This window comes from Pleurodeles waltl, chromosome 6, assembly GCF_031143425.1.
Source record: "Pleurodeles waltl isolate 20211129_DDA chromosome 6, aPleWal1.hap1.20221129, whole genome shotgun sequence".
NCBI lineage: Eukaryota > Metazoa > Chordata > Amphibia > Caudata > Salamandridae > Pleurodeles > Pleurodeles waltl.
In genome coordinates this window covers 1,190,432,214-1,190,459,472 of record NC_090445.1, presented here as the reverse complement: position 1 = coordinate 1,190,459,472, position 27,259 = coordinate 1,190,432,214, and the positions used below count along the sequence as shown (strand labels likewise).

Sequence of the window (27,259 nt, the reverse complement as noted above, 5' to 3'; positions counted from 1 at the left end):
TCTAAGGGGCGGGGTTGTTGAACCAGGCTGGGATTTAAGAAGGTAGTCGCTGAGGTGCAGTGGATAAGTCTGGTGCTAATGCAGACTTTGGGGTGTCTGTAAAGGACTCTCTGCTACACCCTACAAACAAGTGTTTCAGCACGGGCTTGCCGCAGACACTTGCTGCATCGGCCGGCGCGGCAGGTGATTGGCTGAGGTCGGCTCCCAGGGGCGGGCTCTGCCTTCTGCTCCCTCTGAGGGCGCGTTTCACTCCTCCGGCTCCAGGGTCCAGAACTACTCGTGGATTCCTCTCAGAGCGCCACCCCCCAGCCTGCTGTGGCTCCTACACTGCTCGCGCCCGCACCAGCCCGGACACTCTGCTCTCCTCACCCGGTGCCCTGGACCATGAGCCGAGCTCCGCCACCTAGCTCTGCCCGGGTGCTCTCAGTCCTGCTCCTTGCCGTCCTTGTGCCCCTGCGGCCGGGACAGGGGCAGGAGCCGGCTTTAGAATACCTGCTCGAGGAGGATGGAGTGGAGAACCTGGACTACAAGGATCCCTGCAAAGCCGGTAGGTGGCACAACCCCCACAGTCATTCCTGATCCCTGCAAAGCCGGTAGGTGGCACGACCCCACACTCAATACTAGTATCTTGAGCCGTGCTCAGGAGTTCTTGAAAGGGATGCTTTCTGTATTAGCATGGCCAGTCAAGTTCCAAAGGAAAAAAAGTCGGGCAGCGAGCAACCTGATTTCTGCATCAATCCGCTCTCGCTGTCAAGTCGCTTTGGTGGCGGGTGCACAAGGCGAAATCAGCTTTTGAAGAGGTAAAAGCTGCTTCTTTGTTCTGATTTGACAGATACTCTTTTGAGGAGATGTGGCCGAATGCTTTTGCAGAGAGACCTTGATTACAATTTCGGCTGCCCCACTTGACTTATACCGTGTGATCCTGAGGCAGTCAGTTTTTCTCTCTCTTTTGCGTTGGTTTACTTGGTTGACAAAAGTTGGGCAAGTAGTTACGAGCAAACTACTGGCGAGTGATAAAACAAAAAATGTGAAAAGTGGACTTGCACTTTTAACTCTTCTTAAAAGTTCTTTCTTTGCTGCACAATTGACGTTATGTTGTGCAGGACAAAACGACGTGCGTTACTTTATGTGTTAAGGCGGGCTCTGGGTTATACGAGGATACGCAGGGGCTGGATACCAGAAATGCAGGTCTCTCATGGTTGGTGGTCCAGTAGTGGGGGGCGTCGTGGTAGTCTGCCTTGGTGATTGGAGGGGATTAGCGGATGTTTTGGTTTGCAGGTGCTTTAACTTCCCTGGTATGCTGGCACTGTCTGCGAAGTTGTGTGGAATCTCAAAGGAAATATGCTGAACTGTTCTTTTAGTTTGACTTTGAGATGGAACGATTTCCGACCCTTCGCAGCATCGACTTTCTTGCCAACGGTACTAATACTCCTGTCACACGTTGTCTGATTTGTGACACTTGTAGATTTCTAGTTCAAGAAACCAGTGCGTTCTAGGGAAAGGGTGGTGGCATCTCAGCTTCCATATTCCTCGGATTACATCTGCCACTTATTGGCAGTTTGTTTTACAGGAAGCTGAAACTGTTAACAGGTGTATTTTTTTTTAGAGTTTATTGCAAATTAATAAAAATCATTGCAGTCAGCAAAGAAAATTAAAAGGGCATTAGCGTTTAGAACGCCTTAAAACATCTAAAAAAACAAACTTCACATTGTATATTAAAAAACAAAGACAGTTAAAACCAGTAATGGCAAGTCTTGCAGTGTAAATCATCACTGGGGCAGAGAAGAAGTGGCCCACCTCGGCTCCCTACCAAAGTTAAGAACCTGCCACAACAAGCTGTTTTTGCAGTACCAACTCAGGAGTCTAGCCGACAAAAAAGGCAGTTGCAAAATAAAGTACCATGCAGGTTTCTCATGTAAAAAACTTCTTGAGCAGCAGTATAATTCAAAGCACAGGAGGGGCATAGTTAGTATGTTGATCTCGATCGTCCTTCTTGGTTGCTTATCGTATGCTTGAGAAGGCATTCAACTTTTAGAATGTATTTTGCAAAACATGATATGTGTTGAGATATCAACCCTTTGAGACAAAACAGATTTGCGTCCCGGCATGTTCTAGTGCCATTGGCGTTAAAGATGTTTCCAAGATATATTTTTCGTCATAATAACGGTGCAGGGCATATACAAATAATATGTAGCAAGTCCCCCAGGGGTATGCACAGAGCCTACACCTCTCACTGTTTGAGGGTTTACGCCATTTTGGAGCTGCATCCAGCGAAGGGAGTAGGTCTAGACTAGCATGGTGCACCTTTATTTTTTATAATGCAGCCATGTATAGCTGCGCAGCTGGGGCCTTATAAGTGTTAATAGTCATCTATGAGTGAGAACGTAGACTGAACTTATCTTCATTCTTACTCCGCGACAGCTGCTTAATTTGTTTGTTCAAGAATTGCTTAAAGAGTTTATGCTGTAAGTTTTTTTTTGTCTAAGATCTTCCGCCTGCAAATGCTTTACTGCCAATGCAGTTCCCCGACCTTGTATTTGAGACCTCCGGTGTATTAAGGCCAATTTCTTTCCAAATCAGCGCCTTTAATGAGTTTGGTGTAGCCTGTTAACAGAGTAGCATATTTGTTAACCAGTGTGCCCTCTCAGCACCAGCATGTGCCGGACTCCTAGCTCAACTCCTCTCAGCTCTTGAAGGAGGCTGAGGTGTCACCCCGACTTCCTACTCAGACCTTTGTCAAAATGTTAGTTTTTGGGGCACAAGTGGGCAGCGAGGTACTCTCTCCTGCTTCTGGGTGCCATGATCATGGAGATAAACCATCCGGGTCAAATATGTAGCACACAGTGTCTCCATGTCGCCTGTGGCACGCGCGGGCATTTAGCTACACGTTGCATTCCGGAGGTTGCAGTTTCGCTTCTACTGTTTTCCACAAGAGCACACAAAAAGTTTTGTTGGCTAAAAGCCTAATTGAATTGAAGGTGTTAGACATTAGATGGGGTCTAGCAGACGCATCAGTCCAGACAGAGAAATTGTCAGTATAAACTATTTTGGTTATGTGGTAACTTTAATTGTCGCACGCGATAGACCATGTTATAAGCAAATATGCCCCAACCCCCACACAATTTCACTCTGACTTAAAACCTCATGATGTCAGATGACTGGATGTGGCAGCTTTAAACGACCACTCCCACTTTAAAACATGTTTCTGTGTACCTGACCGTGAAAATGCACTCTAACGTAATATGTGGTATATGTGTTTTAGTGGAATGTACTACTGTGAAAGTGAACCCCTCACTCCATAAGAAGCAGTAATTGCCTACTGCATTGTAAAACTGAGTACTGTAAGATTTGTACAGTTAGTATTGTTTGTTTTTTTTATGGCTCCCTCTGCAGTGCTGTCTGCATCAGGAAAGTCACATCAGGACCTAATCATCATGACATTCTTGAATAGTGTAAAAGGCCATTTATGAGGACATGATTGCTTATTTGTATCATAAAATTTGCATAACTTTTTAACCTCTTAGCTGCTGGGCCTTTCCCCCCCACCCCCAGTGCTGAGCCCTTTTTTGGCTATTTGGGGTAGTTCGCGCTTAGGCCTTCATAACTTTTTGTCCACATAAGCTATCCACGCCAAATTTGCGTCCTTTTTTTCCAACATCCTAGGGATTCTAATGGTAGCCAGAGTTTGTGGTTTCCCCCGGAGAAGACCAAGAAAATAGCCAAAATACAGTGAAAATGTAGTTTTTTCCAAAAAAATGGGAAAAAAGGGCTGCCGAAGAAGGCTTGTGTTTTTTTCCCTGAAAATGCCATCAACAAAGGGTTTCTGGTGCTGAAATCACTATCTTCCCACCTTTCAGGAACGGGCAGACTTGAATCAGAAAACCAAATTTTTCAACACAAATTTGGCATTTTACTGGGACATACCCCATTTTTACTATTTGTGGTGCTTTCAGCCTCCTTCCAGTTAGTGACAGGAATGGGTGTGAAACCAATGCTGGATCCCGGAAAGCTAAACATTTCTGAAACCTAGACAAAATTCTGAATTCAGCAATGGGTCATTTGTGTAGATCCTACAAGGTTTTCCTACAGAAAATAACAGCTGAAATAAAAAAATATTGAAATTGAGCTGAAAACAACAGCCATTTTTCTTTATGTTTTACTCTGTAACTTTTTCCTGCGATGTCAGATTTCTGAAAGCAATATGCCGTTTTGTCTGCTAGACTCTTCTGGCTGCGGGGATATAAAGGGCTTGTAGAATCTTCAAGAACCCTAGGTAGCCAGAGCCAATAAATGAGCTGCACCCTGCAGTTGGTTTTCATTCTATACTGGGTATACAGCAATTCATTTGCTGAAATATGAAGAGTGAAAAATAGGTATCAAGAAAACCTTTGCATTTCCAAAATGGGCTCAAGATAAGGTTTTGAGGATCAGTGGTTATTTGCACATCTCTGAATTCCGGGGTGCCCATACTAGCATGTGAATTGCAGGGCATTTCTCAAATAGACGTCTTTTTTACACACTCTCTTATATTTGGAAGGGAAAAATGTAGAGAAAGATAAGGGGCAATAACACTTGTTTTGCTATTCTATGTTCCCCCAAGTCTCCCGATTAAAAATGATACCTCACTTGTGTGGGTAGGCCTAGCGCCCGCGACAGGAAATGCCCCAAAACACAACGTGGACACATCCCATTTTTTTGACGGAAAACAGAGCTGTTTTTTGCAAAGTGCCTAGCTGTGGATTTTGGCCTCTAGCTCAGCCGGCATCTAGGGAAACCTACCAACCCTATGCATTTTTGAAAACTAGAGACCTAGGGGAATCCAAGATGGGGTGACTTGTGGGGCTCTGACCAGGTTCTGTTACCCAGAATCCTTTGCAAACCTCAAAATGTGGCTAAAAAAACACACTTTCCTCTCATTTTGGTGATAGAAAGTTCTGGAATCTGAGAGGAGCCACAAATTTCCTTCCACCCAGCGTTCCCCCAAGTCTCCCGATAAAAATGATACCTCACTTGTGTGGGTAGGCCTAGCGCCCGCGACAGGAAATGCCCCAAAACACAACGTGGACACATCACATTTTTTGACAGAATACAGAGCTGTTTTTTGCAAAGTGCCTACCTGTAGGTTTTGGCCTCTAGCTCAGCCGACACATAGGGAAACCTACCAAACCTGTGCATTTTTTAAAACTAGAGACCTAGGGGAATCCAAGATGGGGTGACTTGTGGGGCTCTGACCAGGTTCTGTTACCCAGAATCCTTTGCAAACCTCAAAACGTGGCTAAAAAAACAAGTTTTCCTCACATTTCAGTGACAGAAAGTTCTGAAATCTGAGACGAGCCACAAATTTCCTTCCACCCAGGGTTCCCCCAAGTCTCCCGATAAAAATTATACCTCACTTGTGTGGGTAGGCCTAGCGCCCGCAACAGGAAATGCCCCAAAACACAACGTGGACACATTCAATTTTTTGACAGAAAACAGAGCTGTTTTTTTCAAAGTGCCTACCTGTAGATTTTGGCCTCTAGCTCAGCCGGCACATAGGGAAACCTACCAAACCTGTGCATTTTTGAAAACTGGAGACCTAGGGGAATCCAAGATGGGGTGACTTGTGGGGCTCTGACCAGGTTCTGTTACCCAGAATCCTTTGCAAACCTCAAAACGTGGCTAAAAAAACACGCTTTCCTCACATTTCGGTGACAGAAAGTTCTGGAATCGGAGAGGAGCCACAAATTTCCTTCCACCCACCGTTCCCCCAAGTCTCCCGATAAAAATGATACCTCACTTGTGTGGGTAGGCCTAGCGCCCGCGACAGGAAATGCCCCAAAACACAACGTGGACACATCACATTTTTTCATAGAAAAAAGTGCCTACCTGTGGATTTTGGCCTCTAGCTCAGCCGGCACCTGGGGAAACCTAGCAAACCAGCGCATTTTTGAAAACTAGAAACCCAGGGGAATCCAAGATGAGGTGACTTGTGGGGCTCTGACCAGGTTCTGTTACCCAGAATCCTTTGCAAACCTCAAAATGTGGCTAAAATAACACGTTTTCCTCACATTTCGGTGACCGAAAGTTCTGGAATCTGAGAGGAGCCACAAATTTCCTTCCACCCAGCGTTCCCCCAAGTCTCCCGATAAAAATGATACCTCACTTGTGTGGGTAGGCCTGGTACCCGCGACAGGAATAGATCACACAACGGTCAATGTTTGTCCTTACATGAGGCAGCTGTTGACCCTGGGGTGATCCATTCCTGACGCAGGCACTAGGTGTAGGCACTCAAGTGGGGTAGTGTTTTTATCAGGACAGATGAGGAGTCACTGGGTGGTAGGAATTTTGTGGATCCCAGCATATTCCTGTAGTTTGTGTGACAGAAATGAGAGAAAAATAGTTTTTATTCAACATTTCAGCTTTGCAGGGTATTCTGGGTAAGAAAACTTTGGGGAATCCACACAAGTCACACCTCTGTGGACTCCCCCGAATGTCTAGTTTCCAGAAATGTTTGGGTTTAGTGTGTTTCTCTATATGGCCGCCGAACCCAGGACCAAAAACACAGGTGCCTGCCTTACAAAACCAATTTGTTTTGCCATAGATAATTTTGATGTCTCCACAATACGATTTGGGTGGTGGAATTTGGGGCTGAACTAAATTGGGGAGCTCCCAAGAGAACACCCTCTCTCTCTCTCTGCTTGCTGCCGCATTCACCTGCTCTCTGGGTTGGGCTAACCCACTATTACCCAGTTGCACAAACAGATTGAGAAGGGACAACAGGACTGTCCTCATCACCTCCCTCATAATGTACTGGAAGAGGAGTTATCGAATGGGACTCCTCCGACTGAAAAATCACTCCCAGAGTCTGCGCCATTGTCCTATCCCTCAGTTGCTGTCTAAGTATCTGATGTCTCAGTCTCTGATCCTATGTCAGAGCTGTCCTCTATAACCCAAGTGCAGGCAGCAGTCATCCATCAAGATGCCATCTCTGCTATTGGCTAAACTATTGCTCTAAAACACTAGCCTACGTAGACAGTCACAAAATCGATGGTGTGTGTGTGAGATACGTGCAACAGTAGAGGCCACCTTACCTGTGCTTCTTCCCTCAATCAGCACGTTCTTTCAAGACACTCAAAAAACACCTTGTCACATACCATTCGTCACAGTCTTTAGCACCTCCTGCGCCCAGTCCAACAATCATTATTGGTGCTCCCACTCCCTCCTCCTCGGATTCCCTCATTACCACCCAGCAAAAGTGCCCTTCATCTCTCCATAGCCGCCCTCCACCCCGCACATACATTTCATTGGTATTATAGCGCAGGTAATGGCTGACTTTACTAATGTACTCAGCTATTTACATAAAATACAGATTTGTTCTTTGCAGTAGGCAAATAAACCTTCTGCGCTTCTTCATGGCACTAAAACTGCCACTAGACAAGTCTGACCCTTTTCCCCCCAGGGAAACCACACACATATTGACAAAAGTGATATATATATGACAGCCAACCGCCTGAAACTCAACTCAAGCAAAACCAAAATAATCCTCTTTGGCCCACACAAAAACACCTGGGACCCCTCATGGTGGCCCACCACGCTATGCCCTGCACCCACCCCCGCCAACCACGCACGCAACCTCGGCATCATCCTAGACTCCTCCCTCTCGGTGACCCAACAAATCAACGTTCTCACCTCCTCATGCTTCAATACACTCCGTATACTGAAAAAAACATTCAAATGGATCCCCACAGAGACCAGAAAAACTGTCACTCACGCACTCATCAGCAGCAGACTTGATTACGGAAACGCCCTCTACGCCGGCACCACTCTAAAACTCAAGCGCAAACTACAGCGCATCCAGAACTCAGCAGCACAACTCATCCTCGACCTCCCCCGACACGAACACATCTCTCCACACCTCAAATCCCTCCACTGGCTCCCCATTGACAAAAGGATCACCTTCAAGATCCTCATCCTCGCACACAAATCACTCCACAACACAGGCCCTGCCTACCTCAACGAGAGTCACCTTCCACACCCCCACACGAAACCTCCGCTCAGCTGCCCTCTCTCTCGCCTCTGTCCCCCGCATCAAACACACCACCACCGGGGGCAGATCCTTCTCCTACCTTGCACCCAAAACCTTGAACGCCCTCCCAACCCACCTTCGCAAGACCCAAAACCTACTTCTTTTCAGGAAGGGCCTCAAAACCTGGCTTTTCGAACAGTGATTCCCCCACCCAGCGCCTTGAGACCCTCACAGGTGAGTAGCGCGCTTTATAAATCTCTTTGATTGATTGATATATAGATCTTTCTCTCTCTCTCTCTCTCTCTATATATATATATATATATCTATAGATATATATATATATATATATATATATCTATAGATATATCCATGTACATAGATATATCTATCTATATATATATATAGATCTATATATAGATCTATTTTTTTAGTTGTTGTATGGTTTCCTTGGGGGCCAAAATGGCCCCCAGGGAAACCCTACAACATCTAAAAAAAATATTGCCCCCACAGGGGGTCGCCCTGCCCACACCCTGTCCATTTATTATTTTTTTTGAAAAAAAAAAAAAATCCCCTGGGGGGGGCGTAATCGTGCCCCCCCAGGGGGCACCTACCTTTAAAAAAATATATATATATATGCCCCCGGGGGGGGGGAGAGGGGGGGTCGGCCTGTTTTTTGAGGTGGGCCAACCCCCCCAAGTGAAATCCCTGGCATCTAGTGGTGTTTCCTGGCCCCCGATCGCAGCACAGCTGCAATCGGGGGCCAGGAAACACTTTCAGAAGGCCTCGTAAGAAAGGAGAGACTCTCCCCTTTCTTACGAGGCCTTCCTGAAACTGTGGCAGCTGTGCTGCGATCGGGGGCCAGGAAACAGTTTCAGGAAGGCCTCGTAAGAAAGGGGAGACTCTCCCCTTTCTTACGAGGCCTTCCCGAACGTGGGGAAGGCCGTTTTCCCCATTGGAGCAGGACGCGGCCGCAAGGCTGCTTCCTGCTCCGATGGGGAAAACAACTTTGTAACGGCGCGCTGATGTCACAATGGGGCGGGGGGAGACACGGAAGCTTCCGTGTCTCCCGGGGTTAGAAAAAAAATAATAATAAATCCTCGGGTGCGACGCACCCGAGGATTTATTAACCCCCTCCCTGGTGTCGGCCACTGGTCGTGACCCGCACCAGGGAGGTAGTGCGGGCGTCGGCCACTGGCCGACGCCCACATTGAAGGGGTTAAACTTCCCTTTTATCAACTTTCCTGTGCCTCCCTTTTGATCCTTCAAATCTCACTTTATCCCCCCACTCTTTCCTCTGTTCACCAAGCTTCTGCTTTCATTCCCCACTATCCACATTCTCCTTTCATCTCCTGCCTCATTCGGGCAACCCCACGCCGTCAACCTTCACCTGCTTCTTCTTCCCCCCTGGAAGGGTGGCCAGGCCCGCAACTGACTCTCCACCCTTCGCCATCTACTGCTCAATCACAGCAACCTGCCTTAAACTGGCATAACGCACGTCCCACTTACATCACCAGAACCAAAAAAGACCACCCGCCCCTTTCCAACAAACTTATCCCGGATGTTTCTTATATGTAGGGTGGGTGGTTGGCCAACTTCCTAACAGCACGACTGGCTGGCGCAGAATAGGCCGATCCCTCTCCCCACTTAACTATACATACTCTCCCCTAAACCCACCCCTGCTTGCGCCCCCCACCATCCCTGTCCTCCGCATCCCTCTTCCTGTTCCCGAGGGATCCCGTGGAGAGACTAGACTGTGTCTCTGCTCTGCACGGGGCCCTTTGTTGCAACATAATCATCATGACACTCTTGAATAATGTAAAAGACCATTTATTAGGACAGAATTGCTTATTTGTATCATAACATTTGCATAACTTTTTAAACTTCCCTTTCATCAACTTTCCAGTGCCTCCCCTTTTGATCCCTCAGTTCTCACTTTATTCCCCCACTTTTTCAACCGTTCACCCAGCTTCTGCTTTCATTCACCCACTATCCACATTCTCCTTTCATCCCCTGCCTCATTCGGTCATCCTTCACCTGCTTCTTCTCCACCCCCCAGAAGGGTGGCCAGGCCCGCATTTGACTCTCCACCCTTCCCCCATCTACTGCCACCCAGCAAAACCCTTGGGGTGTTTTGCTGCCCCACCAGCGAACCCACTGCAACACTGCAATTCACCGAAATATACTCTTTGGATTATACTTTCTCTCCCCACAATTCCAACAGCAAAAAACGCATTTCCATGAGGTAATAATGCATTTCCCATCTCCGACAGGTGCACTCTGTCGTCTTGGAAGAGCACCGCCTCCTCCTCCTTGATTCCCTCCTGCATCAAAACTTTTATATCGTGTGCCCAGCAAAAACCTTCATTGCCTAATTGAGCTTCCTCCTGGCCCTATCAATTGCCCAATGTTTCATCGCCCTTCCCCATTTTCTCTGGGGCACAAATTCAGTCCATACCAGGCCAGTCCCAGCCATTTTCTAGTGAAGCAAAGCCATATCTCGTTGTATGTGTTTCAGTAGGGTGAGCTCAGAGAGTCACACCAGATCATTTTCCCTTAGGTGCAATACTAAAACATCAGGACAACCCCAATTTGGCAGCATTGATGTCAAAAAGGAAGCAAATTGCCCCACCTCATTCTGCTCTTCCTCTACTACAAAACCTCATGACGGCTACTCGGCAGTCCAAGCGAATGTCCATAGATTTGTCAAGTTGTGTATTTTTCTGCCCAGCGTATAAAGGAATGCCCAATTATCCATGTGACCCACATTTGATCTTGCTGGGCCACTCACACAACCTGCAAAGAGAACAAATTTCAGTAGATATAATACAAAACCCTACCGCCCCCTCCCCACTGCAACCTGCGCGCTTTCCCATCACCTCCGATTCAACCAAAAAGGCCCTCACATACTGCTCACAGCATTTGCAATGCCACCTTCCAATACGCCTAATCTGCTTCCAGTCCCATCCTAGCCAGGCAGCCTCAGTCGCCGTTTCAAACCTGAAGGAATGAGTCCCGAAATGCCCTGCATGTCGCCCAATATACCGCAATGCCACCTGCAAAACTGACAACAATTGAAACGCTGTGAGTTTCTCGCCACTCATGTGACAAACACACCCCCTAAGCCAGGCATCCTCTGGGTCCTAAAACTGTCCCCTACAACCACCGGGCCTGCTGCAAAATCATCCCCTTGGCACAGCCACACCCATTTTCCTCCACCCCATTGATCCGTCTGTGATCTACGCAGCCAGCTGTCCAGATGTTCCCCTTGCAGGCACACCTCCCCACGTTTCACGCCAACTGCCTTCTTTTCATGCACAAACAGAAAAGAGCCACTTCCTGTTCATTCTTACAACAAAGCGGCAGCACGAGCAACAGCTCCAGGAGCAAATCAAATGTAATAGCTTCCGTTACTGCTGCACCCCCCTCATACTTTCCTTCCCCCATCCTTTCAGCCTTGTCCCCAAAATGTCATCCTTTGCCAGATCACAGCCAAAAAACAACGTGCCATAAGACGACACCCCTGCCAACTTGCCTCTTATCAGTGCCACCAGCAGTGTAAAAATTCCCAGTAAGCAATACTTCTACCCTGTTTCAACCACAGCTCTGGCCAAGCCTCCGCGCACCACCATCCTTCCCAGAATATGACCAAACCTGATGCTCCCACTGCATCTGAGAATATCTGAACCTGCCAAACAGTGTCCTCTTCCTGACAACCAACGAGACCCCATTAAACGGTGTCAGAAACATCTCCCAGACCTCGATGTTATCTCTGATCGTCTTTGTGTGTGTCTTCCTGCTTACGTGCACCAGTCTTCGTACCCTGTAAAAGATCAACTGAAGAGGGGGTTACGCCGCTTGAGTGCTGTTTTTGTTCCCCCAATTGCCCCCGCTCACCTCCACTTTGCGGATGTTTATCCTCCCATTCCTCACTGTCCTCATCATAATCAAGCTCCAACACATCATCATCCTCCATTGTGTACTTTCCTTCTGCATCCACTGCATTTGCCATTTCTCGCCACACCTCCCCTCCATCTCCCCCCTGGCGCCCGCAATGCGTGTTGTTTGCCCGCTCCTGCGATGTAGAGAAGGGCGCCGAAGACCCCGCTACTGCTTCTGACCAACGTCCTGAGGCCATGTTGCACCCCGTGGGCTTCGCCACTTTTCTGCCAGCCCCACCTGCTGACCTTGACTCTCCACGCCCCGACTGACCGCACGTGCCCTTTGTGCCTGCTGCTGGACCCTCCGGCCGCACGGGCCTCTTGCTCTCCCCTTCTTCCTTCTTTTGGTACCCATACCCAGCTGCCCTGCCTTACCCCAGGCCCTTCTACGTCACCTACCCTTCCACCTACTGACTTTCTCTTGAGCTGCCTCTCCCGCCCTAGTGCCTCCTCCCTGCCCTTACACAATTGTTTCCCCCTGTCCCCAGTCTCGGCCACCAACCAGCATGCTTTAGTATCTACTGTTGCCCAATCTTTTGCCCCTTCCAGTTATGGCCTCCCCCTTGAATGCTCCCCACAACTTGGCCCAGCCTGCTTCCCAAAGGCCCTCCTTGCTGTGTCCATCTCACCTGGCTCCCTTGCAATCCTGCCTTCTGCCCCTGGCCATGCACCTGTTAGGCCTTGCTTCTATACCTTTTGGCTCACAGAGGCCTGCCCTTGCCCTTCTCCTTCTGCCTGCCGCTACCTGCAGACAAGTTCAGGGCTGGTCCCTTTCTCCTAGGCCCTCTGACCCTGCCTCCCCTGTCTGCGGAAGGTCACTGTTACGGGGGGACTGCACAAGGGCCTCCATTGTTCCTACAAAGGCCTATGTGTTTGGGACCCCACCCCCAGGCCCACTGTATCCTCTACCCTGACCCCCTGACCTGCCTCGGTTCCTAGGCGCCTCAAGGAGGGTGGATCCCCACCCCCTTGCTGCCTTCTTTCTCCCCGGCACCCTACCGACGTCAGGTGGCAGGTGGTGACTGCCATCGGCACGCTGTACACCGCGGTGCACGTTAGCCATACCATACCACCCATGCCTGGTCAAGGACACCAGGCCTGAGTAAATCCACCCGATTGGCTGGCGCGGAAGAGGCCGATCCCTCTCCCCACTTAACTATATATACCCTGCCCTAAGCCCACTCCTGCTTATCCCCCCCCCCAACCAATCCCTGTCCTCTGCATCACTCCTCCTGTTCCGAAGGATCCAATAAAGAGACTAGACTGGGTCTCTGCGCTCCACGGGGCCCTTCATTTGAAGCCCTTGGTTGTATATGTACTGCCATGAAGGGCTTAACTTTTTATGGACCTTCACATGACGCCTTTAGCCAGTCGAGACTTTTAAAGCAAAACACTTTGAATTATGGAAATTGCAGTTTAATGTTCCCCGTAATATCTGTGGACCTACAAAAACAAGCCATGTCTCACTTTAAAGTGCGATAATTTGCATTATTACTTGACTTAGCCACTGTGCGCCTGTTGAGTAATCAGCTAAGATAAACCACACTTTACATTTAATTTTTATCGTAAACCATACTCATCGTGGACCATTGATGTTGTTTGCACTCCCTCCTTCCCCAATTTCGCCAATGAGGAGCGCATTGGACTTTTTTTTTTTTTTTTTTTTTTTTTTTTAACTGGGTGGTCCCTGTTCATTAAATATGAACTGTTTTTGTGCAGTACTATAAGTGCATTTAGAGACTATGAATTTGCTTTGGCAACATTGTGTTTGCACTTATTAATTATCCTTGAGTTAACAGTTAACATTGTTTGTTTCTTTCTGATTCACATTTACCAAACCGGGATCCATGAAGTTGTCCAAGGGGCACAACAACAACAGAAAGACGTCCTCTCGTTTCTTCTAGGCCGAAATCTTGTTTTTCGGTATTACCTTGGTTGTCAGGGCTGGCTCGAAGATCTGGAGTCTACGAATGAGAAGTGTGTTGATTTGGAGACTTTTGCACATTTAATTTAGAACATGTTATTTTTCCATTACGTCTTTATACATTACATTTGTTAATTGCAGAATTTACTTAGTGCTTTGATATTGAGTCACAGGCTTTCTATGCGACCTAACACTTCCCAAGAGAATAAAATAGTGTTTTATTGGCATGTCTAAATAGATCAGTGTTGGTAAAGCCTGGTTATATTATTTTTTTTCATCTGTTACCTAAAAAGAACCTGTCACGTGATCTAGGAATTGGACCTAAGTCGTTCTTGATGAAGATGCGTACTGTACTTTTTACCAATGAAGTTGCCTCTCATCCAGACACTTTAGGGTAGATGAAGGTCTGAAGTAAAAACTCAGGCAGAATCACCCAAGCGTTTAATTTGTGGCATAGATAGTAAATTCGAGTTAGTGACAAGATAAAACAAAGCTATTTGTGCTGAACGGAAGAATTAGACTCCATCCTGCACCTCCGCTAACAAAAAAACAGCCTGGCTGTTGTCTGTCCCTCTAAATAACACAAACTTAAACTTGCATCTCTTGGAGCCAAGAGGAAATAAAAAAGACTCCTCTTATGAACACAAGGGCCTTTGCGCCTCCATAGTTGCTGTATATAAAAAAGAACTACTGAGCAGGGAGCCGAAAGTGGTCTCTACTGAGAGCAGATTAGACTAGCACCTAAATTATGGAAGGAGCTTTTCCATAGATGATAAGCAAGTCCCCTTCACAACGACAGAGTGAAATCAAATATGGTTTGTTAATGGAAGCAACATCTCCAATCCAGACCATGAACACCAGTGATCTGGGCCACACACTGGATTATTTTTTCTAGTTGCCACAGGAGTTAGCCTGTCAGACACTGTTCATGCTTTCTCTTACGATCTTTGGCTTCATTAATTGATTTTAACAACTTTCTAGGCCAACAGCGAAACATTCCTCACCCCCTTGAACAGCTCTCTGGGCCAGGCACTTTGCAAGACTTGGAGAAATCGGCGATGGTGAAGCCTTTTATTAAAGAAGGGTTCATGCAATCTGCTTGATTTAAATGCTTTCCTCTCTATTTATCTGTTTCCGTATACGGGTAACTATTGGAAAAATCTGTGCTTTCCCAACTACAAAACTTCTTAGAGGAACATTTCTTGCTTTATAGGCATCGACAGGTTTCCATCCTGGACACAACATTGACCTAGTGGTTCAGTGTACACAGATGACCCGAGACCACTGATTGATGATGGTGGTTCCAGAATGCTGATTTTATTAGGTCCAGCGGTCTCTTTTGACACCATTGAACATAGCTTTTTTTTTTTTACTCGGGATGAGGCTGGTTTTACTGGCAATGTTCCTGATTAGATTAAATCCTTCCTTTCATGCTGGTCTCGGACAGTGTCACTACCTCTATTATCCTCAGAAGACAAAACTCTATGATGAGGCATTCTTCAAAGGCCATATTTTTGCCTTATCTGTTGAAATCTTGATCTACGATCCCATGCACTACTACTCCATCAAGCAGGAACTCACTTCTATTGTGTAAAGGGACAACGCCTAGCTTATACCCCGTCTGCTGAGGACTAAAATAAAACACGCAGTTCTTGGCTGAAGGGCTATCAGTCATCTGGTGGTGGATGACCAATAGCTTTCTGAGGCTAAACCCTCCAAAGAACGAGGTTGTGTTTATATCATGAGGGAAGAGAGACTGATTTGCTGGGCCAGAAAGTGGGAACCCCGCAGTGCTCTTTCCACTGTGTTATGCAATATGGGGATCTGTTGGAGGCCATAGCTGCTACAGTTGCCTACATCTGCTTTCTCCACCTACATATTGTCTAAAAGTCTTTCGGGTCAGTGATTTAGGCTTAGATGATTGGTAACAAATGACCTTAACTGTCAGTTATGCCAGTTTCATTTCCCTGGCATCCCCAGTAAATCTCCTCCATCGTCTGAAGTTGGATTAAAACACTAGTGCCTATATTGTCATGTGCACCCCAAGAAGCGCACACATTACATCTAGCTCAAATCCTTCCTCTGATTGTCCTTAAGTTCAAAGTATTGGCAACAAAGACATAATGAGAAATGACCTACTTTTTTGCCATCAGGCTCACTCCTGTTGATCTGCTTGCTATCAAAGGTCTGCCTAACATTTTACTTTTAATTTGCAGAACAAGAACGAATACATTCAGGGGCTGCCTCGTTTCCAAAGCAGTAGGGAATGTTTAGAACTTTTTACTAGAGGTTTGCAATATCTGTGTAATTTCCTTTACCTTAATTACACAAACGTTTGCCAAAATTAAGCAAAATGCAAGCCCGGCATTTAGTGGTATGTTTTAGGGCGAAAAATAGAGCAAAACACGAAGGGCAGGGAATGAGGGAGATGTGCGTTTGCATTTTTTCTATTCTCCCACAGTAGGATTTATGCATCAACAGTCTTGAAATTGAGCAGCGTGATGTAATTACGTAATTTTGAGAATTTAATATAATAATCGTATCACAAAATGCCCGAAATTACAGATTGCACTGTTGTAACAGAAACCTGGCCCTGACCTTAGCTTTACCTCGGTTCTGTGCCTAATTTGTTTTACTTTAAGTGGTTTCTGAGAACATTTCCCTTTAATAATTGATCTCTGGCTGCGGTCTACTCGTGTTTTGTCCTTTTGTGTTCTTCTAGTGTAAAGACGCTACTTGTTTGCGTGTTGTGTCATAATTTACATTGAAATCTAATTGCTGAACCCAGGAATTGCACAGCACTGCTTTGACTTTTTCATAGCAGTTATCTTAAATACTTGTATAGAACTGACATTCCTGTGGGGGATGAACGTGTGCCTGTTGACTGCGTTCTTCCAGCTTGTCCTTACAGTACATTTGTTAATCAAAATGAATAGATTGACATTTTAGCAACAGCTGCTATTTCTCACAACAGGCACCCTGGCAATGTTGGGAATTTTATGTGCCTTCTATCCTCATATGTCACACTTACAAACGTGAGAAAACAGACATTGACCTCTGTGGTAAATAAAGGACACACTCTCCAAATGTTGTTGCTCTCCAAATGTTGTGCTGGTATCCTCTTAATCGACCTGCCAGAACGTGACCTTCTCCTTTGCCAGTCTAACAGTAGGTATTTGATTACTAACATTCTTCCCTGACTTTGGAAGGTAAGCACCCCTTACATAAACAAAGAACCTTAGAACTAATGTTCTAAGTATGACACATCTCCCCCCCACACATATCAATAACAAACATATTCTAATATTTGGTTACAACGAACAGTAACACAGACAAGGGTACAAATTTAAGTGAAGTAATAAAAACTAAAAACAATTCAACACTGAACAACTAGATCAAACCAGGATAAACATAGATCTAATAAATAAGGAATTCTTTATAATAAACCCAGGTTAAAACTGATTCCTTGAAGTGAAATTATAAAGTTCAAGCTGATTCTGTTATGTAATCTTTCAGATACAAAGGTGGTCTTCTTTCTCTCCTTAGTCTGCTTTCTTCTCTTTCATCCCTGTCTCCAGATATACTCTCATCAACTCTACATCCTCTTACCTCACTTCTAATAGGATCAGTATTTGGCAAGGAATCTCTTGGTTAACCTACCTCATCCCCAGCCAACATGAATCCACCACATCCATTTTCATCATCATTCATGTCCATTTTAGATTCCTCACATGTTCCTCCTCTCTGGTATATTGCTACTCTGTGTTTGTTCCATTTGGCCCAATTGGTCAAACTACATTCAAATCACTCACTTGCTTGACCTTGAATGGACTGCGAAATTTGAACTATCCACTTCCTAGACATCCGTCCTTCAATTTCACCCAATCATCGATTTGAATATTAGAACCGTTGCACCCCCACAAAGTCCCCTCTGCATTGCCATCATCTGTCAACCAACTTGGAACTAGCTTTGCGTCCCTTCATAATCTCAAAAGGTGATTTTCCATTGCCAAATACAGTAGTATTGCGGGCCTAGACATCTTCTTGAACAGCTACCTTTATATTCTTACCACATCTCACAGCCAACTGAATAGTTCCTTTGATCATGCGATTCATTCGTTCCACTATGCCATTTGCCTGGGGTTTATAAAGAGCAGTGCAGTGGCGTCGGATCCCATGCAATGTCAAAAATTCCCTCATTTCAGCAGAAGTTTATTGAGTGTGGTTGTCTGTAATTATGGTATGCGGAAAACCTTCCCTTCTAAAATAAATTCTCTCAAAATTGTAATGGTGCTCCTTGTAGACACCTCTCTCATAAACATAACTGCCATCCATTTAGAGTAAACATTGACCAACACTATTGCAAATCTTAAATCATGACCCAGTCCGGGCAAAGGCTCAATGAAGTCCATGCAGACTGTATGCCATACTTTCCCCAGGTCTTCAATGTGCCTCATCTCAGATTTATTTCCAACTTTTAACCTTTTTTTACTCTCCTTACGTTCTATACACAATGTGATACGCCAAAAGTTTTTTTTTCACTCTCCTTTGAGTCAAAATTTGGCCCAAATGTCCTTCATGTGCCATCTGTCCTCTCTCATCACTACACACCCATCACTGACCGACAACTCCTTCAATATTTTTATATATGGTCTGCACTCTCTCTCTTTCCACCTTGAACAATCAACTTACTGATGTTCTGTAAAACTGTATCTTTCGTCATTTCCTGAACCCACTCTTTTTTTGTAAAAATACCAAGGCCATGCTTTACTACATCCTCCAGCCATGCCACAGATCCTTCCCTCCACTGCGCAGTGACACTGACTCCTGCGACACACAGCGCGCCGAGCGACACTTAGACAGGGGCCTCAAATAACAGTACCTTCAGAAGGGGTAGAGCACACCCTTCAAATGATCGTGGAGCTCCACACACAGACCGAGAGATGCTGGGTACAACTTGAGAGTTTAATTCCTCCTCGAACTCCTTGTCACCTGGCAGGTGGATAGCTAGGCTAGCACCCTCATTGCCAAATGCTGGTGTCCTTTTAATCGACCTGCCAGATTGTGACCTCCTTTCCTGCCTGTCTAACACCAACTGACACCAGGGATTTGATTACTAACATTCTTCCCTAACTTTGGAATACAAGCGCCCCTTACATAAAAAAAAAACCTTAGAATGAAGGTTCTAAGTATGACAACTTTCTGATTAAAAACTCCAAGGTCTGTAAATCTGGAATTCAGTCTCAAATTATGACGTTTGTGCTCATCATGTTATCTTCAGCTGTTTACGGGGCAGCCAGTGCATGGTGCAGTGTTTTTACTCTCTTGTTGCTGTCTGCACCAGAGCTTGGGTACTTAACCCTTATGGCCACTGGTTTTTAAAGTACTTTTTATTCTAGGTTTTATTGGTTTTAGTATCTGGCTGTTTGCGTCTGTTATCAATTCATTTTTTTGTTAGCAACAAGTTGCAGCAGTCTGGAGTTTAAAGTGATCATTGTTGAATAATAATTGTACAGAGGCCTACTGTTGTCGTCAGAAGGGGGGTTAAAGGTTGAGTGATGTTACACTGTTTTGACTTTTATGTAAGTCAAGTGGCATGTATGAAATACTACTTCCGCTACCCTTATAACATCTGTGAAACAATTCCTTGCTAGGTGCTTTTCAGGAAACACCCAATTCATGACAAGACTGAGATGTGTAAGATATGCACGTAATACTTACCATGACAATAGTCTCAAGTTTCCATGTTCTGTTAGAGAGTACCTCAGCAAGTCTAATCTTCTCAGTTTGCTTCCTGGGTTTTTAAGCCATGTAAATCCAATTATGAAATTAGGAATAACATTCCCAAAATGCAGAGCAAAAACCCGGCCTGGTAAAGCTACTCACACCAAGAGCTCTTCAGTGTTACATATTCATGATGACACAGCGCCTGGACATTGCTGGTACTACCACATCTTCCAGCTGTTAATCTATTTATAGACCTACTAAAAAGACAATTTATCGTGAAATGACCATTTCTAGTGCCAAGAAGCTGTGTAAGCAACAGACGTTTCTCTTGGTAAGTGTATCGCAACATAACATATATGGAATGTTGTTCAGCTTGAACAAAGATTAGACAGTGTCTCGGATGGCTTTTAAGCTGTGTTTTTTTTAATGAATCTGAACTGTTTTGTATCCTGAAATTGCCATTGTAGTGTTTTTAGGTTTGATGTGTAATTGCGTTTTTACCATTCATGGTAAATGTGTGTTATTCCATACATATTTTAAGAAGCATTTTTTCTGCTTCCTTCAGCCATTGGTTTATTTGGTCAGCAACCTTGAGCTATTGGTATTAATATCTTTATTCAGCCGATTGGAGAATTTTAGGCTCTCCTTTCCTCTATTGACATATTGACTGTATCCATCTCTCTCCTTTGGACTAGAAGAGGGTCTATTTCACAGCTGGAAAGAACACTCTGTCATCTCACAGTTAATCCTTTATCTCATCCATTCACTTTGTACACAAAACAATCCTGTTGAGGTATTTACTACACATTGCGTACACAACACAATCCTGTGTAGGTCTTCGCTACAGACCGCTCCAGCTGTCTTTTGACCAGATCTATTTTCAAATTAAATAAAGTAGGCTTCCCATCAGCCCTTTGCTCGTGATTGGTTAACTTTGTTGTCTTTTTCTGTGGCCTCCTCTTGTTTCAACGACTTACCTTCTTATTCTTGTGTCTGTCCTGCACAGGAGCATTTCGTTATCAAACTGTTTTGATTGGTTGACCTGTATTTTTCCAATGCTGATGTTGTTTGCTTTCAGGGAGCTATTTTTGTACTACTTTAAGCTGCTACGGATGTGCATACATTCTTGGCAGCTATCTAACCCTAACAAAAGATTGTCAAAGCCAATAGGTTTCACTGCTGAGACCTGTTGGCTTTGCCAATGCTTTGTTTTAATTGTGTTGCACAGAGGCAGTTATTTTTTTGCTTCTGCCAGTGCAACCGTCAAACCCATTGGCTTTGCCAATGCGTCTGTAATTTTGCTCCCCCGCAGTTAAGTTTGCATCCAACTGCATTGTATTATCACATTCCAATGATGCTGCTCATTCCATGGTTCATTGTAAACCACATGTTGGCTATTGTGCAATTAGCTAAATTCATGTAAATGAAGCCTTGCAAAATAAATCAGGTTAAATTGCTTCAGGCTAGTACTAGAGGCTAGTGTGTTTAAAAAAAAAAAAAAAAAAAACGGAGGTGTGTGTTCTGAAGTGTTCTAATGTCTACCAGGTCCTGGACTGGCTGGTTCTCTTCTCCCTTTGAGCTACACAGTGATCTGGAGCGCATGGTGTTGCTCAAATGTGAGTTTACCTTGAAAAAAACGAAAGACAAGAGGTGTTTGGCAAAACAGGAACGGTTTGTTTAATTAAACATTACGGCTGGGAAAGCACTTACAGAAACCGGGTGTGAGGACTGGCTCTCAATGTACAATCGGTCTGAGTGTTTTTTATACATTTCTTTGAGTGTCATAAAACAAGTGCAACCTTCCTTTTGTGGTGAAGAATGGGGCCAGTGCTCCCACCGGCACCCTGAATGGCAGACCCTAGTGAGGATACCCGATCGACAGAAGACATACAGCAGCTCTGAGTTTCCTAAATGCAAGTAAAGGCTTGAAACTCTAATGTTGTCTCATTTGTCCTTCTTTTAAATTTTCATACAGTGAATATTTATGGTGTGTGTGAAAAGAATGCTTTGCATTGGGGGTTTTAACTTGCTGCAATGGGTGTGTGAAGGCATTGCTTCCCCAAACAGTTACCCCTCCCTGTTGTGGTTGTTGCCCGGGTACTTGTTGGTCTGGGTTCCCTGTCTGGGGTTGCTGATGCGAAATGTTGGTTCAACTATCTGACCTCTGTTGCGGTGGTAGGGCACTGGACTGATTTCCCTGCGGCTGAATACAAGGTACATTCCTGGTTCCCTCGACTTGGTTTTGTGGATGGAAATTTTGCGGGCCTGGCCCAACTCATTGGCCACTGCTCGTGATATGCTTTTAACCGGCATCTGTCAGTCAGGTGGCCCATTCTGTGGCAATAGTAGCATTCTATAAGGTCTGGCTGCTGCCAACCTCCCTGGTTTCTGCTGTTGTAGCTAGTTTTAAACCCTCTGGGGTTTTGTGGTGGAGCACCCTTTATAACTGGTGCAATTTGCATGCTTGTGGCCAATCTGGCCCCCTAGAGGGCGGTCTTTTTAAATTTTTGTTAGACCAGCTTAGCGTTGTCTCTCTGAGCTTGTTTCTTTCTTTCCCTGTCCTTTTCTTGTTTCTCTCTGTGATCGTGTAATATGTGAGCTTGTGTCTCCTGCCGAGGTTTGGTGTCTAGCCCCACTACGTGATCCAATCTGCTTTCTAATTCGGTGGGCATTATTGTAAAACAATGCGACCTGGGGACCTGTATTGGTCCATGGCTGTCCTGTCTCTTGTCCCCATCGCTCTCTCATCCTATTGGAAAAAATCGATTATGATCTCAGGTTTCATGGTTTCTGCCATTGACCCTCCTGCATATGGGGAGTCAGGGAACATTTCCCTCAGGGCGTACATATTTGGTGCCTGTACGAATTGAATGTGGCCCATCAAGCTTGGTGTTCGGCAGCGTGATTGCTGGGATGCGGGCTTAGGTGAACATCATGTTAGTCTGCTCTCCAATAAGACTACCTAGCAGACTTGAGACATCGCCTATCGCTAGGTTTATTCTTGTGGTACTCTTCTCAATACATGAGATCAATTTCCTCGCCCCTTCCAACAGTGGTGGCAATTTGATTCTTAACCCTTCTTTATCCATCTGAGCCCATGGCACATAGATGGTCCCTGACGTAACCTCCTGCAGTAGCTGGCATATGTTAGCTTTTGGCAGCTCCACTGATTTCTTCATAACATACCGTTCCCATCTTCATAGACAAACCTACATGTAGGGGAAGTTCCACTTGGGATCTCCACCTCTGTTGCAGATGCAGTCTTCTGCAGCATCTATGTCCCCTGGTTCGAAGGATCCTTCCTCCGGTCAGGGTCTATAGTACTGATCACTTCCTTGGGTCCAGTGGGCTAGCAGGTGACAAAATGGTCGCACATAGGTCTCGCCTTCCTCTCGGGACACTATCTCTCTTGGGATTAGTTTGTCTGACCTGCGCGTTCAAGAGGAGCAGCAAACGTCTTCGTTGCTGCTCTTCTCATGTGCATGCAAAGGTGCTGTCTTGGTTCTCCTGTGTCTAAGTTGGGTTTGCACCAGGCTACCCTGGTCTCTTATTTCCTGGCCCTACGTTGGCAATCTGGTGAAGCTCAGACCCCTGCCAAAAACCTCTCTTCTAATTCTGCCTCGGGCTCTTCCTCAGTTGGTGCTCTGTACCTACCCCTGCTCTCCTCAGGTGGAGAGCGTGCTGCTCTGCTCACTCGTTGCGCTTCCAAGGTGGGAGCTCATGCTCTCTCTCTCTTTCTTTCCTTAGCGCGCATCTTTCCTCTAAATCCCACCTATATTGCCTCCTTTGTTCTGAGGTGTGTGCTGTTCTTTTTGGTCGGGACCTGCCCTTAAATTCGCTTTCTGTTGTTTTTTCAGCTACCTGAGCATACCCTGTGGCTTCCCTCCTTGTCATTGGAACCCAGAGGACTGGGACACCTTTCCTCACCCCCACTAATTGTCTCACTGTCCAGAACTGCTATGACTTTCCCTGTCACTCGAGTATGTTCACTGGAACCAGTGGGAGTGCGTGTTCTCTGTGCCACAGGGGTGTGATGGGCTGAACGCAACGGATGAGGGGTTGAACTTCAGGGCACTCTAGCGCTGAACTGAGGTGGTGCTGGGATTGCCTGGGCCTACCGGCCTGTTATTCTCTCATGCTTAGATCTAACAGTTTGGTAGGGGCACCTTTGGCTCCATCGACCGTCACATTGGTGTAAACCTACGCGGGAATAGCCGGGATTGAGGAGAGCACCTCCATTCCTGCATATGGCAGGGAGGTGCAGACGCTTTGTTTGCTGAATGTGGAGTAGTTTTATCGGTCTGGGCCTACATGAAGATGGCCCATGATTCTAATAATGCCCCTCTCCTTCTTTTGCCCTGCTTATTTAGTCCGTATGTGTGTTCTCATGTGTTCAATTATGTTGGTGTCAAAGGTTCCCTCTTTTGGGCAGGAAAACTCGTATGCCCCAGTGTGTGCGTGTGCACCATTCCTGACTAAACTTGGTAAGATTTTTACCATGTGTGGCGAACCTGGTTTGCATGTGCTTTTGTGGCGTATCCATGTTAAGTTGGGTAGTTTCTAGAGGTTAGATACACTTCTTGTTGTTATTTTTTGGGGAAATCATAAGTTATAATCGTCTAGATTTTTCTGTTTTTCTTTTTTAAGGAATCTTGAGTTCTACTCTAGTATGCAGGTTGTGGGGAAATATATACGAGGATAGCTAGATCTAACTACTTTACTAGTCTACTATGAGCTCAGAATTATTTACTGATGCACCAACCTGAACATTTCACGAACATCAAAAAACAATCCATATGACGGGTCACAACCTGGGAGAAAGTGCAATTGTTAATTCAAACTTCATGAAATTAGGTATCAAAATAGCGAGCCTTACTTTGGTATCAAATAGCAATTTGTGAGACTTAGCAATGCCTTCATAGGACATTGAGTCATCAACAAAACACAATACTCAAGACAAAACACAGTGCCATTACAGTTACCAGCACCACAATATAAAAAATGCATCAAGTTTCAATTATAATAAAGAAAATAAACAACTGTCATCCATATCTTTTCCCTAATGTCCGAATTACATCCTATTTCTCAACTAAGGGTCATGCGTACCATCTATGTCACGCCCAGCAGTTCAAGTGAGGACACCTCTCACTTCTTTCAGATATCAACAGTGTTAAGAAACCGAAGGCACTGAGTTACCTTTTTAGATTAAGAATAAGATTGAGATGTTGGCCCTATATCACACCCAGAGGACAAGCCTACCATCTGGATCACGCTCAGCGGTTCAATTGATAGACACCTCACAAAATTGAGATGCTAGCCTTATATCTATGCGCACCACATGTGTCACGGCAAGTGGTTCAAGCGACAAAACAGTATTCAAACAACATTTCACCTTTCCTAGTGAGCCATCAAAAAAAGGTGCCTTTTGCAGGTTACGTCTTTTCCTAGTTTGCCATACATCAGATGCTGGGACTAAGGCTCCGATGTAGTTCCTTACTCTTCTGATGGCGGCTTCAGGGCGGACCTCCGCCCCGCAGATTTAACAGGACTTCCAACCAATTGCAGCTTCTGCTCACCTTTCTTGTTGTGCAAATCTGTATCCGTCCGGGCAAGGTCCCCTTCCTTTGGTTGCAGTCCAGTCTGAGAAACCAGTCAGCTCCTATGTGCTTTGCCAAAATGTTGCTTGAAGGTAGGAGTGGCTAGCGGCGCAAGGACGGGTATGGTGGGGGGTGTAAATAGATAATTAATATATTTTTTTTAAACATACATGAATCCGCCGCCATCACCGCGCAGCTCCTCTTTCCATCACCGCAGGCACAGGCTCCCAGCATGTCCTGCGGCCAATCCAAACGCTGCTGGCAGCATGACAGCAGCATTCCGATTGGTTGGAGCATCCAGCCAGGGCTCTCCCTGGCAGACTGGGAGAGTCTGCCTGCTCTCTCCATCCCAGCACTGCAGTGCGGGGTTGGACAGAGCTTAGTGCGCATGTATGTTTGGCCGGCCCGAGACGACAGCACCGTGGCCCCTCCCCTTCTACAATACAACAATAATAAACATAGTTTATTATCGTTGTATTGCAGGAATTTGACAGATACTGCTGCTGGTGGTGGGGGGTGACGCTCCTCCGCCCAAGCAGAGGAGCTGCTCCTGCTTTAAGGTGAAGTCACCTTGAAAAAACGAAAGACAAGAGGCATTTGGCAAAACGGGAACTGTTTGTTTAATTAAACATGATGGCTGCAAGAGCAGTTACAGAAACGGGATCTGAGGACGGTCTATCAATGTACGATGGGTCTGAGTGGTTTTTATACATTTCTTTGTGTGTCATAAAACAATTACAACATTCATTTTGAGGTGAAGAATGTGAACAATTGTCTTGGTGTCATAAAGAAGCTCCTGATTACATATACAGGTGAGCCTCTACCTGGAGTGGACACAATGAAGGCCAGTGAGGAACGTGTCCAGATGTCCGGCCTGGGGGCTAGTGATCGCTGTGTGTACTGTGTGTGTTGTGTTCTGATTGGCTAAGTATTCCTAACTACGTGTAGCATCTGACGTTATGGTATTTGGGAAAGCTTGCATCCCTCCGGCCATGTGCGTTTTATTGGGGCTAATTTCCTGGGACCATTCAGGTGTCGCTGTGCCTACCTGTGGGACTAGTCTTGGGTTTTCTGTTCGCACTTTTCTTTGCTAGCTATGTGCTGCCCCACCCGTGACCTGTCATTAACCTCAGGTCTAGGTTTCAGAGCCCGCCTGACCACAAATAATGGAGTCGGGTTTATAGAGAGTTCATGTCTGGTGGATTAGTTCAAAGTGATATGATTTAGTTGGCATAGTTGACTGTCATGGTGCACATCGGCTTTCCCAATATTAACAATGGTATGAGTAAGTCATGCTGCAGATTTCCAGTGATAGATATTTTCAGTAAAGTGTGCCTCTTGCAAAGCTTGCAAAGGAGAGCAGGAAATATTACTTTTTTTCAGTATCCATTTGCCCCAACAATACAGTGACTGTGGAGGTTGGTGCACAGCATCATCGATTTTCATTAGTGACTCAAAGTTGCTCTTTCGTTTTACTCCACTAGTGCAGGCAGGGTCACAAGAAATTGAAGCATGTACAGAAAGACAAATAGTTTATCTGCGTACAAAGAGGACTTTTCTTATTTGCTTCCATGCTGTCATAGCCAAATGTGCCTTGTACATTCAGTAGGCTTTTTCAAGAATGCCAAGTAATCAGATATACACTAATGGCCAGAGCTGCCGAGTTTGGAACTCAGGAAGCAGGTTTGAGTCTCAGCATTGGCTCAACATCCTGTAATTCAGTGCAACTAACTTAATCTCCTGCTGCCTGAAAAATATGAATCTGACCTTGTGTAAACTAATCTGGTGCTCATCTAAAAGCACTCTGGTGTCCTTGGGCCAGGTTCATGCTACATACAACGGCAATTTTTAAAAAAATATTATTTTTACTATATCAAGTAGACTTTTTTCAATAAAGCGAAAATAAAAAAGTGAACAAGCAAGTTGTCATGATTCCTAAGGCTATAGTTTTAGGAGCTCCCAGATGAACAATGGTAAGTAGAGGGAGAGTCAATAGAGTGTGGATACTGAGAGAAGAGCACAGTTTGGCTAAACAATAAAAACAGGGGGTGGTGGGTTCCAAAGGTAA

At 45.5% G+C, this 27,259-nt stretch overlaps 1 protein-coding gene across 1 annotated transcript in view; it reads left to right on the top strand.

Moving 5' to 3' along the window:
* Positions 1 to 202: 202 nt before the first annotated feature.
* TLL2 (tolloid like 2) overlaps positions 203 to 27,259 on the top strand; it is a 1,863,287-nt gene continuing 1,836,230 nt past the window's right edge. The window contains exon 1 of the mRNA XM_069240439.1: positions 203 to 547. Coding sequence (XP_069096540.1) covers positions 385 to 547 — 163 coding nt within the window. The 5' untranslated portion in view covers positions 203 to 384. The remainder of the gene's footprint in view (positions 548 to 27,259) is intronic.